A 15,875-nucleotide genomic window follows, 5' to 3' on the forward strand; every position below is an offset into this window, starting at 1 on the left:
CGGCGCTCGAGAGACCTGTGCCTCTTTGACTTTGACTGCCCCAGAGCCTGCCTCAGCGGGACAGGTCGCAGCACCTCGTCATGCATCCGTGTCACTCTGTGCTCAGACCTCGGCAAGGCCGCGGCTGAGTCGTCTTATCGCTTTTGCCGGCCCGATGCTAAGCTGCTAGATGCCGGATGGGGTGCGAGGAGCGTGAGGCGGATGCACAGGTCTCGAAAGGCGCACCGAAAGACTGCAGCTGGAGGGTGAAAGAAATGCCGAGAGAGGCTCGCGCCGCCGCTTTTGTGCTCTGACCATCTCTGTGCAGGCACACTGTCGCCAAGCCGGCATGTGTAGCATGACGATTCTGAGCCAAATGCGAAACGAGCACAGAGCGCGACAAGCACGTGTGCATCTCGAGCTTGGGTCGCCTCAAGGAGGTGTGCGGCGGAGCTCAGGCCCGTGCGCCTCGTGACGTGCGCCTCTTCACTGCACGCACCTGTCGGCTGAGACGAGCCTGACTCAAGACAGTCCAGGATGGCAGTGAATGAGCTTTCCCGGATTGTGCCTCCAAAAGCGCTCAAGCAGCGTTGCGTCGAGTAGATGACCGATGCGCAGGCAGCAGGTGCAGGCACGCGTCGGTGTGCTTTACGCGTGAGCGACGCGTCGAGCGGCGGCTCGGAAGATGGAGCAGCGAGCAGGAGCGCATCGCCCCGCGCCGCCGTGCGTCCAGCGTGCCGCATGTGCGCCGCGCGTTGCCCTTGCCTTCCCTCCACCACCACCACCGCCTCCTGCTCGCCCACCATCATGTCTGGGCAGTACGAGTCCATCTACCTCTCCACGGGCGCACCCGGCGCCGCCGCCACGCCCGGCCGCCTCAAGATCTCGCCCGGCGGCGTCGGCTGGAAGGCCGACAAGGGCACGAGCGAGACGCGCGAGATGATCATCCTCGAGCGCGACGCCATGAAGAGCTTCAGCTGGTGCCGGTGAGTCGCAGCGGCAAGGTGAAGGGCCGAGTAGGGCGCTGCTGCAGTGAGGTGCGCCGGGCTGGGCGAGGTGCTGCTGAGCTGCGGCGTGGTGCGGTTGGCGGGGCATCGCTGGCTGCTCTGTGGCAGGCGCGGCGGTCTCGGCTGCACAGCGGCGCAGCGTGCGAGCCTATGGCCGCTGCCGCAGCAGCTGGCGCCATTCAGGGCTGGAGTGCGCCAATACGCAGCGCTGTGAAGCACGGACCAGCACACACTGTGAATCACTGCCAGCGTGGCGAGCGTCGCGACCGAGCGCGGCTTCGTCAGGCGATGTCCGGGCGCAGGGGAGATGCTGGCACCCTGCAGAGCAGCAAGCGATGCGGGCCAGACTTGTCGTCTCGGACACGCCTGCTGCGTCGCAGCGCCACTCCTCTCCTCATCCTCGCGGCTGACACGCTGGCAGCGTCGCCCGCGGCTACCAACTGCGCGTGAACCTGCACAAGCCGCGCGTCGAGGGCGGCCTGTCGCGCGAGACGTTCGACGGCTTCAAGCGTGACGACTACGAGGGCCTGTCGAAGGTCGTGTCGGAGAACTTCAACGAGGTGCTGGAGCAGATTGAGGTGTCGGCGCGCGGCTGGAACTGGGGCGCGGCCAAGATCGTGGGCGACGATGTGCGCTTCACGGTGCGCGACAAGCTCGCCTTCGAGCTGCCCGTGGCGCACATTGCCAACTCGAACATCGCGGGCAAGACGGAGGTGAGCATGGAGTTCCTCAACCCCGACGAGCAGCAGCCGGCCGCCAATACGGGCGCGGCGACGGGCAGCGGCGCGGGCAAGAAGAAGAAGATCCACGGCGACCAGCTCGTCGAGATGCGCCTCTACGTGCCCGGATCGGCGTCACGCGCCGAGGACGACGACGGCTCGGATGACGGACGCGGCGAGGGCGAGGAGGAGGAGAGTGCGGCCAATGCCTTCCACGAGGCCATCAAGGCGCGCGCCGACATTGGCCAGGTTGCCGGCGACGGCATCATCGTGTTCAAGGAGGTGCTGCTGCTCACGCCGCGCGGCCGCTTCGACGTCGACATGTACCCGTCGTTCCTGCGCCTGCGCGGCAAGACGTACGACTACAAGGTGCTCTACTCGAGCATCAAGCGTCTGTTCCTGCTGCCGCGCCCCGACGACGTGCACGTGCAGTTCGTCGTCGGCCTCGAGCCGGGCATCCGCCAGGGCCAGACGCGCTACCCGTACCTGGTGCTGCAGTTTGTGCGCGAGGAGGAGATGGACGCCGAGCTGAACCTCGACGACGAGACGCTGGAGGGCAAGTACGAGGGCAAGCTCAAGAAGCGCTACGAGGAGCCGACGTTCAAGGTCGTCACGACGCTCTTCCGCGTGCTCACGGGCCAGCGCCTGATCGCACCCGGCGCCGACTCGTTCCAGAGCGCCGGTGCCTCGAGCAGCGCGCCGTGCGTCAAGTGCAACGTCAAAGCGACCGACGGCCTGCTGTACCCGCTCGACAAGCAGCTCATCTGGGTCAGCAAGCAGCCGATCCACGTCTTCTACGCCGACATCCATCAGGTCGTCTTTTCGCGCGTCGGCGGCGCCGTGTCGTCGAGCAAGACGTTTGACCTCAAGGTCGTGCAGCGCACGGGCCCCGAGCACACGTTCCAGAGCATCACGCGCGAGGAGCACGACGCGCTCGAGGCGCACTTCCAGCGGCGCAAGGTGCGCGTCAAGAGCGAGATGAACGACATCGACCCGGCGGCAGCGGTGATGGCCGAGCTGAGCGACGACGACGAGGAGATGGCCGACATCATCACAGACGACGACGAGGAGGACGGCGGCCGGAAACGGAAGAGCAAGGCCAAGGCGTCCAAGGCGTCTGCCAAGGCGGCCGACGCGATGGACGAGGACGAGGACTCGGAGGGTGAGTGCTGCAGAGGGCGCGGACCTGCGCATCGCTTGCTGACCGCACCGAGCAGAGGACGAGGACTTTGCGGCGTCGAGCAGCGACGGCGGCTCGCCGAGCGAGGCGTCGAGCGACGAGGGCGGCGCCGAGAGCGGCAGCGACGACATGGCCGACAAGAAGCCGGCCAAGAAGCGCGCCAAGAAGGCCTGAGCGAGACGAGTGGGTGACGACGTAATGACAGCGACTCTCTGCGCGTCGCGTGTGGCAGTGCGAGCGCAGTGAAGTGGACAATGAGGGTGCACGGGGCCACGGCTCCTCTTCTCGCGCCCGCCTGCAGTCGTGGACCAAGCAGATGATGTGGGGCGTGCGACAACGCAGGGGATCTCATTAGCGGAAAGAGCGTGACACGGCCAGACGAGTGACGTGGCGGAGGAAGCGCATCGAAGCGTGCTAGCGGGCAGCTTTGCCAGCGGCCGCGGCGGACAATGCCGAGAGCGGCTCGTGGCCAGCCGGGCCGGATGGGAGTGGATGCGTCTAGACCTTCGGCTTGCCGTCGGCATCGAGGTACTGGTGTGGAGGCGATCAGTGATGGTCTAGCGCAAAGAAGGCCTCATCAACTCACTCGAGCACAGACGTCAATCCACGCCTTGCGAGCCTTGTCCTTGCCCTCGATGAGGTCGCCGTGGCACATGATGATGCGCTCAAAGTCCCAGCCGGCAACGGCAGCTGCGTCCTGCGCAAACGTCTTGCGCCGCTCCGCTGCGCTGCCCTCGCCCGCAGCAGCACCGGCCATCCAGAGGAAGCGCTGGTGCAGGCCCGACGCGGGCGTCATGTGCTTGGCGAACGTGCCCGCAAAGGGGATCCAGGACGTCGGGCGGCCAGCAGGCGTCGACTTGTACTGCGCGAGATGTCAGCTGGTGCGCTGCAGAAGCACGAGGATCGGGCACCCACCTGCTCCGTGGGCGGCAGGTTGAAGAGCAGGTCGGCCGTGATGAGCGTCTTGCTCTCGTGGTGGCAGAACGCGACGTCCTTGTTGGCGAACGTGGAGAAGTAGCGTGCCGAGACGTCGGCCTCGAAGCCGTACTTGGTGTCGGGCGGGTCACGGCCGTAGACTGTGGGGGAGTGTTAGAGGCGGCAAAAGCAGCGCGAGCAGCGGTACGCACTGCCGTCCCACTTGACCTCGGGGCGCTTCGCCTCCAGGCCCTCGACGCCGATCACCTTGGCGGTCGGGTAGGCCTTGGCAAAGTCGGAGACGTAGAGGTGGTGCACGGCGTCGGCGGCGACGATGTACCTGAGCGCATCGCGGTGAGCGGGCGTCGACAGGCGAAGCGCAGCATGCTCAGACGCCAGGGTGTCGGACTGGAAGCGGTTCGGAATCGAGAGACACGCAACGCACTCTGGGCTACCGGCCACAGCGCATCACCGTGCCTGCTCGACTCTGCGGCTGCCGGCTCCCTGGCTGTCCTTCTGACGCATGCACAGCCCGCATGCGGACTTCTCCATCAAGCACAGAGCAGCTCCGGCATGCTCGGCATAGGCTTGTGCCATACATGCGCCGCCGAGCGGGTTCCTGCCGCCGGCGATGCTCATCAGAGCGCATAGCTGACGCATCCCGCTCGCAACGTCACCGCACCGAGACGCTTTGCGCATGCCACGAATGCCTTCCCACACTCACTTGACCTCGCCGAGCCCCTCGAGCTCCTTCTTGGTGCCCTCGTCGAGCGGCGTGCTGGCGAGCACCCAGACGCCGCCGTCGCTCAGGCGCGCGGCGGTGCTGCGGCCGCCGATGGGCACGAGGCCGAAGCGCGAAAAGGGGCGCGAAAAGGTGCGCAGCGACGGGTGCGGCGCGGCAATGGCGGAGGACATGGTGTGCGAGGTGCGTGCGGGGTGCGACAAAGGAGGGGATGGATGCAGGAGAGGATGGATGCAGGAGAGGAAGCAGAGTGTCGAGCGACATGCGCCGCTCGGCGCTCGGCGCGCGCTGAAAGATCGCCCGGCTGAGCACAGGCCGCGCGCGCGCCGCGCGCTGCCTCCACATGGCGTGACCTGCGCCCCTGGCACGGCGCACCGCCGAGGACTGGGACAAGCCACCGTCCACGGCACAGCGCAGCCAAGCACCTCTCGCAGAGCGCTGAATGGCTCAATATCGAGAAGGCCTTTGCTTGCATCGTCCTAGCCCGTCGGAGGCGACCTTCTGCCCGGCTGTGGCCGTCGGGCTGCGTTTCTCTGGGCAACTCGTGTGTCTTCGTGCGGTGGTGCGCGTCGGTTCTGCAGCAAAGAGGCTTTGCGCAAACCTCGTCTGACCTAGATCTGGCGCACTGATCATCCCTCGGCATCGTACGTGGGCACAAAGTATGATTCAGCGCTATAAAGTAGATCAGGTATAAGAGGAGTGGTGGATGTGAGCGCTTGACGCGCGTGTTTGCGGTGCCGGGCCGAGTCGGGCGAGGGCGAGGCGAAGGCTGTCTGAGGCGCAAGCCGCATCTGCCGGCCCCGAGGCCGCTGTGCACTTCGCAAGGCGCGTGCACATGCGCAGCTCAGCTGAACCAGCCAGCCCAGCCCAGACGTCCGCGCGTGCGAAGGCTGAGTGGCCGCAAGGCGGCGCCGCGGCGGCGCTGAAGGAGCAAAGCATACAGCGCACCGGCCAGCAGGCCGCCAAGGTGCGCGGCGTGGTTTGATCGCGGGGCCCGTCCGTCTTCGCCACGGTACTTGTGTTGATACATCTCGCTGACATCCCACAGGGACAGCCCCCTGCAGCGATAGAAGAGGGGATGAAGAAGAGCGTTCGTCAGCTTCACGGCTTGCCGCAGGCGGGAGCGGCCGAACGAACATAGGTATCAGAGGCAGCGGAAATCGCCAAATGAAGAGGAAGCGCCCCTCCAGGTTGGGTCGCAGCACAGCAAGACTGCCAGTGAAGATGGCGTGAGTGTCTTGCGCAAGGCGTCAAGCGATGCACTATGCATCTCCTCTGCACTCACGCGGCCATCATACCATACAGAGCACCTGACGACGAACCTCCGTCAGCCCGGTCAGGCGTTTCGATCGCAGCGAGACTCACCACTTGCGCCATTCGTCGGTCTGCCGTCATCGGGACGGCGACCCGGTACACAGGACCACAGGAAAAAGGCGGCACTGCCGCTGAGAGCGCCGACAATGTAGAGACCGGCAAACGAGCGGGCTCCCATGATCTCGAGGAGCATCGGAGCGAACGACACGTACATCTGGGGGTGTAGCTCAAACCTGAGACACGACGCTCGTCCCAGCTGAACTGAGTCTGCTCACCAGAGTGTTCGCGAGGAAGTGCCTGCGGGTCAAGGGAGTCAGACCGGCAAAAGAAGGACGGGTCGCTTCGACACAAGCTGACAGACGGCGACAAGCCGTGTCGGCGCGCTCGCACTCACCAACCATCGAAATGACTGAAGGCAGAGGTCAGAATTCCCGCATAGTGCCCCTGCTGGAGGTGCTCCAGCGACGTCATGAAGTGCGTCTGCATGAATGCGAATGCCTCGGGATTGTAGACCGAGGTCCATTGCCACGCAACGCAGACGCCGAAGTTGATGGCCAGAGGCAGGTAGAGAGCCTTGAGCGAGATCGAGTTGTTGCGGAACGCCTGCAAGATCATGCTGCGGCCAACGCGGGAGAAGCACAGAAAGATGACGCCCGACGCTGGCGAGGGCGGGCGGGGCATACGACGGCGTAAGACACGCGAGCGGTAGCCTGAGCTCTCGAGAGCACGCCGTTGCCAGTGCAGGAAGAGACTGGGCGCCGTCATGCCGCTGGCGTCGGCCGGCGGAGGCGGCGGCTGTTGTGTACGGCTTCCCATGCCGTCCGGTTCCGTCTCGGGCGGAGGATTGAAGATGAGACGTGTAGGCGCCGAGAGGTATGCGATGAGGCGGTTGATAGGCCAGGTGGCTGACGTCTCCATGGGCCCTTGTTCGTCGTCCTTGTCGGGGTCATCAGGCTTCTTTGGGCGCGGCGTGACGCCAGGCTGCGGGTAGGCGAAGGTCTTGTGGACCAGTCGAGGGCTTCCCTCAGCGCGGCGAGTCGGAGAGTGGTGCAGCTGCCGCGCGCGAGAGAGCAGCGAGGGGCGCGGAGCGTTGAGGCCCGTGTAGCCGGCGAGCGTGCGTAACGGCCGCACCGGGACGCGCAGGAGTGCCGGCATCGTCAAGTGCGAGCGGGAGGGATGGAGAGGTTGAGAGAGAGGAGCGTCAGAGCGAAGAGAGCAGGATAAGGAGGCCGACTGCGAGTGCAGATCTGCGCCGGCCGACATGCTCAGTCGGGCGTGCGCGCCGCAAGGCGCACGGGCCGCGTGCGCGCAGCGGCAGAGCGGCAGCCTGTGCGGTGCGGGCGAGCACGATGCGCTCGTGGCACGACGAGGTGCGGAAGCAGCCTGCGATCTGCGCAGCGCGGCGGCTCCTATGTCCCTTGGCCCGCGTCCATTCAGATTCTCGCGTGCTGGTGGCGGCGCTCGTGGTGGTCGTGAACAAGACGGCAGCGGCGCGCGCCAGCAGCCCGTTGTTGCCTCGCCGCGCACGCCGCTGCTTTGTCCCACGAGACGCGGTGCGCGCGCCGGCGGCGTCAGGGGAAGCGCTCGCCCGCTCGTCGTCCCGAACCCTTCTTAAGCCGCCGCGGCTCGTGCGTTCGCCACCCACATCCGCACATATCTCGTCCTACGCACTGCAAACCCCGCCCTCATGATCTCTCTCAAGCTGGCGCCGCTGCGCCCTCTTGCAACCTCGCTCGCCGGCAAGGCGCTCACCGAGGGCTTCTTCTCTGCCCGCACGGCTGCTGGCCTTCGGAAGGCAGCTGCGGATCGCCGCGTCGCGGCTCCGGTGTCAGCTTCGTTAGCGCACACCGAGCGCCTGCTCTCAACAGCGCCGATCGTACCAGCGCACGGCAAGACGCCAGGCGTGGCTTCGTCCACGCCCGCCTCATTCGCACGCGCGCCGAGCGCTCGCATGGTCCAGGCGCGACTGCTTGCAGCCGGCGCGAAGCGCTCCGCTCACAGCGGAACTCAGCAGCCTCCGCAGGCTTCAGCGACGGGCAACAAGATATCCTCCGCGCCGTGCGTCGCCAAGGCTCAAGCGCCAGTGTTGCTGCTGCACTGGCAGCACCGGCAGCGATGGCAACCGCGCCTTGCGCTCTTCGCTGCGGAGCGGTCTGCATTCGACAAGCTGCTCGACAGAGTGATGCCGTGGCCGTCCTCTCACTCCGATTCTTAGGCCACGCTCTGGAAAATGGAGCATGGGCGTCGCCTGTTTCTTCGCTCTCTTCGAAGTAATGGCCCGGCTACCGTCGTTCTCTGCCTGCCGTTGATCATAAACTACGTCGTCTGTCAAGAGTGGGAAAGGGCATTTGAAGGCATTTCCAGGCGAGATTGGAGCCACTGGGAGTTCATGCAGACATGGTTCACGTCTTCGCTCTCTGACTGGACGTCTGGACCACTCTACTTTGGCCCTTTGACTGCTCTGACTCAAGGACTCGGTGGACCATCGCCATTGTGGTGAGCATCAAGCGTCCGACTGGCGTCTTTTTCCGATGGCGAGCAGGTGGGGCCTCTGCGCTGCTTTCCTTCGCGGGGTCTTGCTCTTTCTCTTGGAGGATGTGTCGTGTGCGAGAAAATTTGCTGTCCGGCGCGCATCAGCTCACTCGCTCCTCTCTCCAGGCTTTCGCTGCTCCACACATGCGCGAGTCGACTGTAAAGCGTCTACTTTGGGCTTCTCTTGACACCGCGACTTCTCAACAGACCTACGTTCCCATCGCTGCGTCTCTGCTGAGGTTTCTGACACCTCGAGCTTTTGCGTGGCTCTACGTCCTCGGGATCTTGGGCAGTGCTGCTGGAGGTCTCGTGGCTCAGTGGTGGATCCAGCGCAGCGCAAGGCCCGATCTTTTGAGCCCAGACCACATACACGTGCCATCCAATTGCGGCTCAGGCGGTGAGGAGGACGCAGATTTGGCGGCTGCAGTCGCGTGTGCTGAACATGTCATTCGCAGGGGCTGTTTGTGCCATGGCAGTGGCGTACGTATGATTGTCGGGCACATGAGGACACGTGCTCACCATATCTTCTCTTTCTCTCTTCTCACTTTATCTTGCCAGGCTTGCCCGGATTCAGCCGAGAAGACCGATTGTCGGGCCGGTGAGCTTGTTGTTCTCGCTTCGACCGCCGTGGCCGATCTACGCCATCGCCTTCGTTGAATGCGTGAGGTAAGTCTGACCTTGGGCTTTCTCTCTTTCTCGCTGGCCATCGTTTGTGCCATTCCTTATCCTTGATGCTCCGCATTTGGTCATCGCTTATGGTCCATGGGTCGCTTTGTCAACCGCTCTGCTTGCTGACCCGCTGCTTCCAGGATCGTCGTACTCCTCCCCGCGGGCATGGTGCTTCTGGCGGTCCTGCCTGAGATCTTGCCGCAAAGCCCTATGGAACCCGATCAGGCCGAGCGCAAGGAGCTCAAGAAGCGAGCCGACAGCTGCAGCAGGGTCCTGGACTGTTCGATGCTCGGAGGCGCTCTTGTGGGCCTTCTCTTCGCACGCCTTCGTCCGGTGTTCAAGGTCAGGGCGGCTTTGACGGCGTCTCGAGCCGCCAGATCGTGATGTCGCCACGCTGTCGCCAATTCCGAACAAGCTCTTCTCGAGCTATGAGCATCACTTGCGCCGACGTTTCTCGTCTCTCTCCCCCCTCCCCGGGTAAGCTGCACCATTGTAGTCTCTGCGCGCCTTTCGACCATTTGTACCGACGTCCGGTCTGTTCCGCTCGCATCCTACCTCACCCTTCGGAAACAATTAGCGCTGCGCGTTGTCCATCTCGCCAGCTCGAGAGCTCGCAATCGACCGGCTCTCCGGCTGCCTCCGAGCCGCTCATTTTCACCGTGCCCATGCCACCTCACATGTCTGCGCTCTGGCCTAGCTCTGATGCCACGCGATCACTGCCCCGTTCCTGCGCTCTGCGCTGCTATTCCAGTTTCTCCACCACTCATGGTTCGCCAAGCCCGTCTCTGTCCCGACCTCGACAATGAGAGATCTATGCCCTTCACGCCACATCGCTGCGTGCCTGCTGCGCTGACTCTGGAATGTTGCGCTGGGCGCCAACTGCTCGTCACGTGGGCGCATTGATGTGGCAGTGCAGCGTCGAGAACCGTCAAAGACAAGAGGGAAAGGATCTGGCCTGTATCAAATCCTTGGGATTGAGCGGTAAGTGACCTTTGCAGACCCAGGAACGGCTCGCGTAATTGCTGACTGCTCAGATCTTGACCCTCCTTTCAGGCGTTAATTTTGCTCTGGCCGGAGCGTAAGTCTGACCTCGACACTAAGCCTGGTCGCGATACTTAACCTTTCTGGTGACTCTAGAGCCCTGGTTCTGCGGCCGAGAGCGAATACCATCATCATGCTTCCGGTCTGGTTGATCGTTGGGTACGTCCGAATCTGATCACGGCGCATCTATACTCAAAGTCTCACCACCCGCGCCATGGAACACAGAGCCATATTCATCGGCAACCACCTGGAACCTGGGAAACGTACATGGCCACGGGAGTCGCTCGACAGCGCAGCGGCGAGGTCAAGCGTCGACACAGGGATGGGCCAGACCAAAGCGAATGAAGCAAGCAATCTCGAGCGCATCAAACGCAAGTTTGACGTGCGCGGAACTGTCTACAGCGCACACTACGGAGGCGCCGTTGCCGGAATGCTGTTCGCGCTGGCGCCCAAGCTGCGACGCTTGCTTCGAAGGCCCCTGAATCTGAGCGCACCCGCGAACGCCTTCCGAGCGCACACCCGGCAGCCCCGCAAGCTCCCCGCCATTCGGATTTTCCCTCGACGGCCAATCAAGCTGGTCACCCCTCCGGAGAAGGCCAGATCGCAGTAGACTCCTCCGCTTCTCTTTGATACTTACTGAGACAGCGCTCTTCTTGCTCAACCTGCCCGCGTCCTGCTCGGCAGTGCGAAGCGCCGACAGCTCGCTCTTTCGCTGCGACTCTCCCGTCCTTACTTTCTCTGCCTCAGTCTAAGCCCTCTTCGCTTGAGTGTACATAACGAGCAGGTGTTTCGCACTAAATGTACTCCATGTCTCCATGTTCTCTGTCCGCACACTCCCGGCTGGCGTTTCACTTTGCGCGCTCGGTTGCTGTGCTCTTGATCAGTGCGACCGCGCGCACGGCGCGCAGCGCGTGCCAAGGGCGACAAGGCCCGGAGGCGTCTGTTGGGCCGCGCTTTCTTATGTCTCGAGCGCCAAGCGGCAGGCGCTCAGAGGATGTGGATGAGACAGCGAAGGCGAGTGATGCGCGAGTGCACTCCTCTGTCCTCTGCCCGTCACAGTGCGGCATCGGCCGGGCACGAGCGCGTGCTGCGCGCGCAGCACTGCGCGCGCAGCACTGCGCATGGGCCCCTTCCCGGCTGCCATCTTAAGGCGACGCTGTGAAGAAGTGATTCCGGCTCGCGCACCTTGCTTTGACTCTCTATCAACCTTGGTCGCTCGATGATCCCGCTGCCATTCGCACGGCTGTGCTCGCCCGGCGGCGCCGTTGCGGCCAGAACGCTCGTTGCGCCCCTTCACGCTCCCGGCCTCCGAGCGTCGAGCTTCGAGGCGCTGAGCCTCACGCTACCGCCTTTGCGGTTAGACATGGCACTGCTTGAATATTTTGCACCCTCGCTGACCCTCTTCCATCACCTCAGACCCTTTCACGCTTTGTCGAGCTCGCTCGGATTTCCCGCAGGCCTCTGCTCCTCGGCAAAGCAGCTGTGGCCCCGCTTCTGCCCGTCGACGCGCTTCAGTCAGCGATCGATTCACACCTCTGCTTCTTCACGCAGCTTGCTCAACAGCGCTCGACGGTCTGATGCCCCGGTACGGAGCACTGCTAGCACCGCTCATCTGCCAAGACCGGCGTCGCCGATCCGCACTTCACTGCTGCAGCGCTACCAGTCGTATTGACGTGGTCGTTGGATGAAGGCTCCAGCTCTGAATCTCCATTGGCAGCAGCGCAAGCCTTGGAGGCTTCATTTCGGGCTGTTCTCGCGCTGTCCAGCGACTGCGTTCGATAAGCTGCTCAACCGCGCGATGCCTTTGCCGCCCTTCCGCGCGGGCAACTTCTTCGCTCTGTGCGCTACCTCGGAGGGCCGTGCTATGATCAGGACGAGCATCGCGGACCTGCGCCCAACGATCTTTGCCTTTAGCGTTCCGTGGCTACTCATCTGCGGCATATCGGCTGCTTGGGATGTCGCTTTCGACTTCGCAGCAGAGGGAAAGGTCAGCTACCTCATCTTCATGGTTTTCTTACTTCAAAGCGGGCCCGTTCCAGTGGGATTACAGCTGGATGGTGGGATTGCTCACCAGTTTGACGCACGGCTTGAGCGACGCACAGTGAGTGGGCTCTCTCATGTTACAGCAGTATAGCCAAAGGGACAGTCTCTTGTTCCGACTGGCTGAAGATTGTCTTGCGCAGACACCCCGTACTCCACGCCATAGTGAGAAGATTCACTCTTTGACTTTCCCCTTGCGCCCACGGTCGCTGATGCGAGCTCGCTAGGCCTACTCGGTGATCGCGCTGCAGCTCTTAAAGACCTTCTCGGCCCGGTCGTTCCTGTGCCTGTACGTGGTCGGCGTACTCGCGGGCAGCTTCTCCGGCTTGCTGTGGGCCGAGTATCGTCGGAAGTGCGCCAGGGACATGGGCGTCGTGGAAGACAAGCTGCCTCGACTGTTGACCAGCTCAGTCGGCGGTGAGGGATACCGCATGAGCTGCTCGGACACAGGCTTGCTGAACCGCATCTCGTCTTCTTGTCTGCCAGTTTTCTACGCCATGCTGTCTGCGTGCGTATCGGCTCTGCGTTTGTCAAGAAGGAGAGGCACACTGACGCCGGGACCGTCTGCCAGATTCATTCTGTCTGTGCCCTCGGATCCGTTCTACTTCCGAGGCGTTCGCCGAAATATAAATACAGGTTTCCTCATGTTCGAGCTGTAAGTTGCCGCGGCGCTTCCCCTACGAAGCGGCCATGCTCACTCTGTCCTAGCCCACTGCTAGCCTTTACGCTGTACTGCCTGGTCCGAGAAAGCCGTAACGAGGCCGCACTTCTCGACAACTCGCAGCCTGAGTATTGGAACAGCACCGGCATGGCAGAGAGCGTCGGCGGTCATGTGGCCGGCATCCTGTTTGTCTTGGCGCCAAAATTGAGGCTGCTGCTCAGGCGACCCATCAAGTTCGGCGCAACCAAGGGCAAGCCTCGCGCCTCTGCCGCATGAGGACCCTTCGGTGCAGCGGCGCTTCCTTCCGAGCTTCTACCGCTGGAGCGGCAAGCTATCGATCGACTGCTCCAGCGACCGCGCCTGATGAATCTCGCCGCGGCTTCAAGACTCCGCATCTTCAACGACCTGCTCGCTACTACTCGTCTCTGCCCTCGTTTGCTTCTCGTTCTCACCGATCCGACTCCATGGCCCGCACACACCACCTCTCAGCTGCCTGATATCTCGTCCGGCGTCGAGCGCGATGCTCGATGCAATCTATGCCCTTATGCCTTTCCTCCGCCCGCTGTTCTCCGCTTCGCTGCGAGGTAGGCAGTCGCGCGGCTGTCAGTGTGACTTCATATCGCTGCACCGAAGGCGCTCCCTGCTATGTCGGCCTGAGCGAGTGACGGGTGGGCAGGCGCAAGCAGCACCGCACAAAGTCTCACTCGGCTTCGCCCGACGCTGCCGGTCGCTTTTCTCAGCTTAAGTGATGCAATTTCTACCAAGCGGCGAACTCGTGAGGCGCCGGGTGCGCTCGGCACGTCTACTCGCCCTTCCAGTCCTCGTCGCCTCTGCGATCCCACGTCTTCTCGCGCTCCTCCATCTGCGTCTCCTCCCAGTGGCTCGGCAGGCTCTTTCGGCCGCCGCCGGCGCGCTTCTGCGTCGCGGGCGTGTTGGCCGAGATGGAAGAGAGCGCAGAGGGCGCGACGGCAGACAGAGGAGCGGCAGAGCCGAGCTGAGACTCGGTGCCGTGGTACGGCATGGCGGTCTCGGAGGCGGCGTGGCCGTACGCGCTCTGTCAGAGGCATATAGTCAGCACAGGAGAGGCAATTGCCGCGAGCTGCGCACCTTCTTCCAGAAGATGGGCTTGTGCGTCTTGAGCGCCGCACGCATCGGCTTGACAAAGGCGCCGAGGTTGGCGGCGCGCTCGCGGTCTGTGTCCTTGGACTGCTCGTAGTAGAACTGTCGGAGGCCCAGTCAGCCTCGTTTATCGATCTGCTGCACCGAGCAACTCACCCAGGGCTCGAGCGGCATGCCTCCGGCATCCTTGCCCGCACGCGTGATGCAGCCGAAGCACTCCTTGTCGAACAGCGTCGCCTCCAGCTCCTCTCTCCACGCCTTGCGCACACAGCGCTCCCACGCTTCTCCCTCAGCCCAGCCCTCGAGCTTCTCGCCCGCCTTGGCGCCAGCAATGGCCGCGTGCGAGCCGACGAGACCAGTGAGCAGGCCGGGCGTCGAGGTCAGGACAGAACGGATCGCCTCAGACGACGAGATCGTCGCCGTGCGGTGGAAGACAATGGCGCCAGCCAGCAGCGCTTCAACGTCGTACGAGCTGGCGAGACGCGAGACACAGGCGCGAGCACGCGCGGCAAGCGCGGCAGCGGCGGACACGGCGACCGGCACTGCCGGCGGAGGCATGCTTGCGGCAACGGCTGGCGCAGGGCGCACGCGGGCGATCGCCGGCGAGGGAGAAGCGTTCGGGTCATCAGACAGATCCGAGTCGTCCTGCTCCGCTTCCGGCTCCTTCGTGGCGACGGGCGTAGGCGTGCCCTCGAAGCGCGCCACCTTGCCGCCCACGCGCCGCTTGACGACGGGCTTCTGAGGCACAAGCATCTCGACGTCGGAGAGCTCCGAGCCGGAGCTGGGCGCGAGCGCGGCGGGACGAGCACGCTTGCGCGAGAGCGAGGGCGAGACGGGCAGGTCAGTGTCGACCTCCGCTTCTTCTGCCGCAGCGCGTGCCGAAGCCGGCGCGGCGACCTCGGGAGCAGCGAGAGGCGAAGAGGAACGCAGTGCTGCAGGCGGCGGCGAGCGAGCACGAGGGCGAGTTGCTGCTGTTGCGGCCGTGGGCCGAGGGCGCGGGCGAGGACGTGCGGCCTGCGTCGGCAGCGTGGCACTCTGCTTCAGGCCGGCCGGCTTGCGCGGCGCAGCATGCGGCTGCAGCTTGATGGGGCTGTTCTGCTTCTGCGCCAGACGCAGTGGCGCAGCCGGAGCTGCCTTGGGCTGAGGCGCACCCGCCGCACGGGCGTCCACAGCAAACGCGACCTCGAAGCCGAAGAAGTCGAGCGTCGTGATGCCGGGACGCAAGCGCAGCACCTGTCCTTGACGCCGACGCGTGCCAGCGACGATGAGGCCGTTCTGGCCCTGGATGCGCACAACGAAGCATCCGCGCTGTTGCTGCGACTGCGAGTCTCCTCCCTGCGAGGCGGAAAAGGCAGGTGGGAATGGCAGGTACTCAACGACGGCATGCACGCGCGAGACGTGACGCGCCGAGGCGGGCAGCGGCACGCGCTGCAGCGGCTTGGCGCCGAGGCCGGATGCAGAGGGCACCTCAGATGCGGCGACGTTGGAGTGCGCGCGGCCGATGAGCAGCGCGTGCGTGTAGGAGCCATACAGCGTAGGCACGGGCGAGGCACGCAGGCCGGCGAACGGGTCCTGGCCGGCGGCGGCTGGTGTTGGTTGCGCGACTGCCGCGGGACGCGTCGGCTTCAGAGGCGAGTGCTTGGCGGGCGACGAGGTGGGTGCGAGAGATGAGGGCGGCGAAGAGGCGCGAATAGATGAGCGGAAGGGAGATGAGCGAGGCGAAGAGGAAGGCGGCGAGGACGAGGGCGGCGGGGACGACGCGACGTCGTAGCGCTGTAGCGCACGCGACGCGGGCGCGGCGGCCTTGCGCGGCGAGCGCAGCAGCGCATCGACGGCCGACTGGGAGTCCATGGCTGCGAGCAGCCGAGGTGGGTGGATGGAAAGAGGTGGCCTAGGGTTGTTTATGGAGGATGCGCAGTGGATGGGGAGCGAGGGTGAGGGCGAGAGCGAGACCGAC

At 64.2% G+C, this 15,875-nt stretch overlaps 5 protein-coding genes across 5 annotated transcripts; 2 read left to right on the top strand and 3 right to left on the bottom strand.

Annotated features, from left to right (window-relative positions):
• Nucleotides 1–749: 749 nt before the first annotated feature.
• FA09DRAFT_328422 (SSrecog-domain-containing protein) lies at nucleotides 750–3,232 on the top strand. The gene is made up of 3 exons (XM_025741767.1): nucleotides 750–965; nucleotides 1,408–2,867; nucleotides 2,923–3,232. Exons 1-3 carry the CDS (start codon nucleotides 787–789, stop codon nucleotides 3,057–3,059), a joined length of 1,776 nt encoding a protein of 591 aa, XP_025599897.1. The 5' UTR covers nucleotides 750–786; the 3' UTR covers nucleotides 3,060–3,232.
• FA09DRAFT_316028 (hypothetical protein) lies at nucleotides 2,923–4,715 on the bottom strand (the record flags this gene model as incomplete). Its single annotated transcript, XM_025740829.1, has 5 exons — nucleotides 2,923–3,416; nucleotides 3,472–3,747; nucleotides 3,801–3,961; nucleotides 4,013–4,140; nucleotides 4,525–4,715. The coding sequence occupies 5 exons, from the start codon at nucleotides 4,713–4,715 to the stop codon at nucleotides 3,384–3,386; spliced, it is 789 nt and encodes a 262-aa protein (XP_025599898.1). The 3' UTR covers nucleotides 2,923–3,383.
• Nucleotides 4,716–5,187: 472 nt separating this feature from the next.
• On the bottom strand, nucleotides 5,188–7,319 carry FA09DRAFT_328426 (rhomboid-domain-containing protein). The gene is made up of 6 exons (XM_025741768.1): nucleotides 6,251–7,319; nucleotides 6,132–6,153; nucleotides 5,908–6,070; nucleotides 5,828–5,852; nucleotides 5,680–5,754; nucleotides 5,188–5,600 (listed from the first exon to the last, which is right to left on the bottom strand). Exons 1-6 carry the CDS (start codon nucleotides 7,009–7,011, stop codon nucleotides 5,387–5,389), a joined length of 1,260 nt encoding a protein of 419 aa, XP_025599899.1. The 5' UTR covers nucleotides 7,012–7,319; the 3' UTR covers nucleotides 5,188–5,386.
• Nucleotides 7,320–11,629: 4,310 nt separating this feature from the next.
• FA09DRAFT_213175 (hypothetical protein) lies at nucleotides 11,630–12,930 on the top strand. Its single transcript, XM_025739501.1, has 6 exons — nucleotides 11,630–12,199; nucleotides 12,282–12,303; nucleotides 12,366–12,555; nucleotides 12,625–12,646; nucleotides 12,710–12,793; nucleotides 12,847–12,930. Exons 1-6 carry the CDS (start codon nucleotides 11,783–11,785, stop codon nucleotides 12,892–12,894), a joined length of 783 nt encoding a protein of 260 aa, XP_025599900.1. The 5' UTR covers nucleotides 11,630–11,782; the 3' UTR covers nucleotides 12,895–12,930.
• A 604-nt stretch (nucleotides 12,931–13,534) lies between these two features.
• On the bottom strand, nucleotides 13,535–15,853 carry FA09DRAFT_359050 (hypothetical protein). The gene is made up of 3 exons (XM_025745046.1): nucleotides 14,075–15,853; nucleotides 13,907–14,020; nucleotides 13,535–13,853 (listed from the first exon to the last, which is right to left on the bottom strand). The coding sequence occupies exons 1-3, from the start codon at nucleotides 15,767–15,769 to the stop codon at nucleotides 13,602–13,604; spliced, it is 2,061 nt and encodes a 686-aa protein (XP_025599901.1). The 5' UTR covers nucleotides 15,770–15,853; the 3' UTR covers nucleotides 13,535–13,601.
• Between the last annotated feature and the right edge of the window lie 22 nt (nucleotides 15,854–15,875).

This window comes from Tilletiopsis washingtonensis (genome assembly GCF_003144115.1).
Source record: "Tilletiopsis washingtonensis strain MCA 4186 unplaced genomic scaffold FA09scaffold_5, whole genome shotgun sequence".
NCBI lineage: Eukaryota > Fungi > Basidiomycota > Exobasidiomycetes > Entylomatales > Tilletiopsis > Tilletiopsis washingtonensis.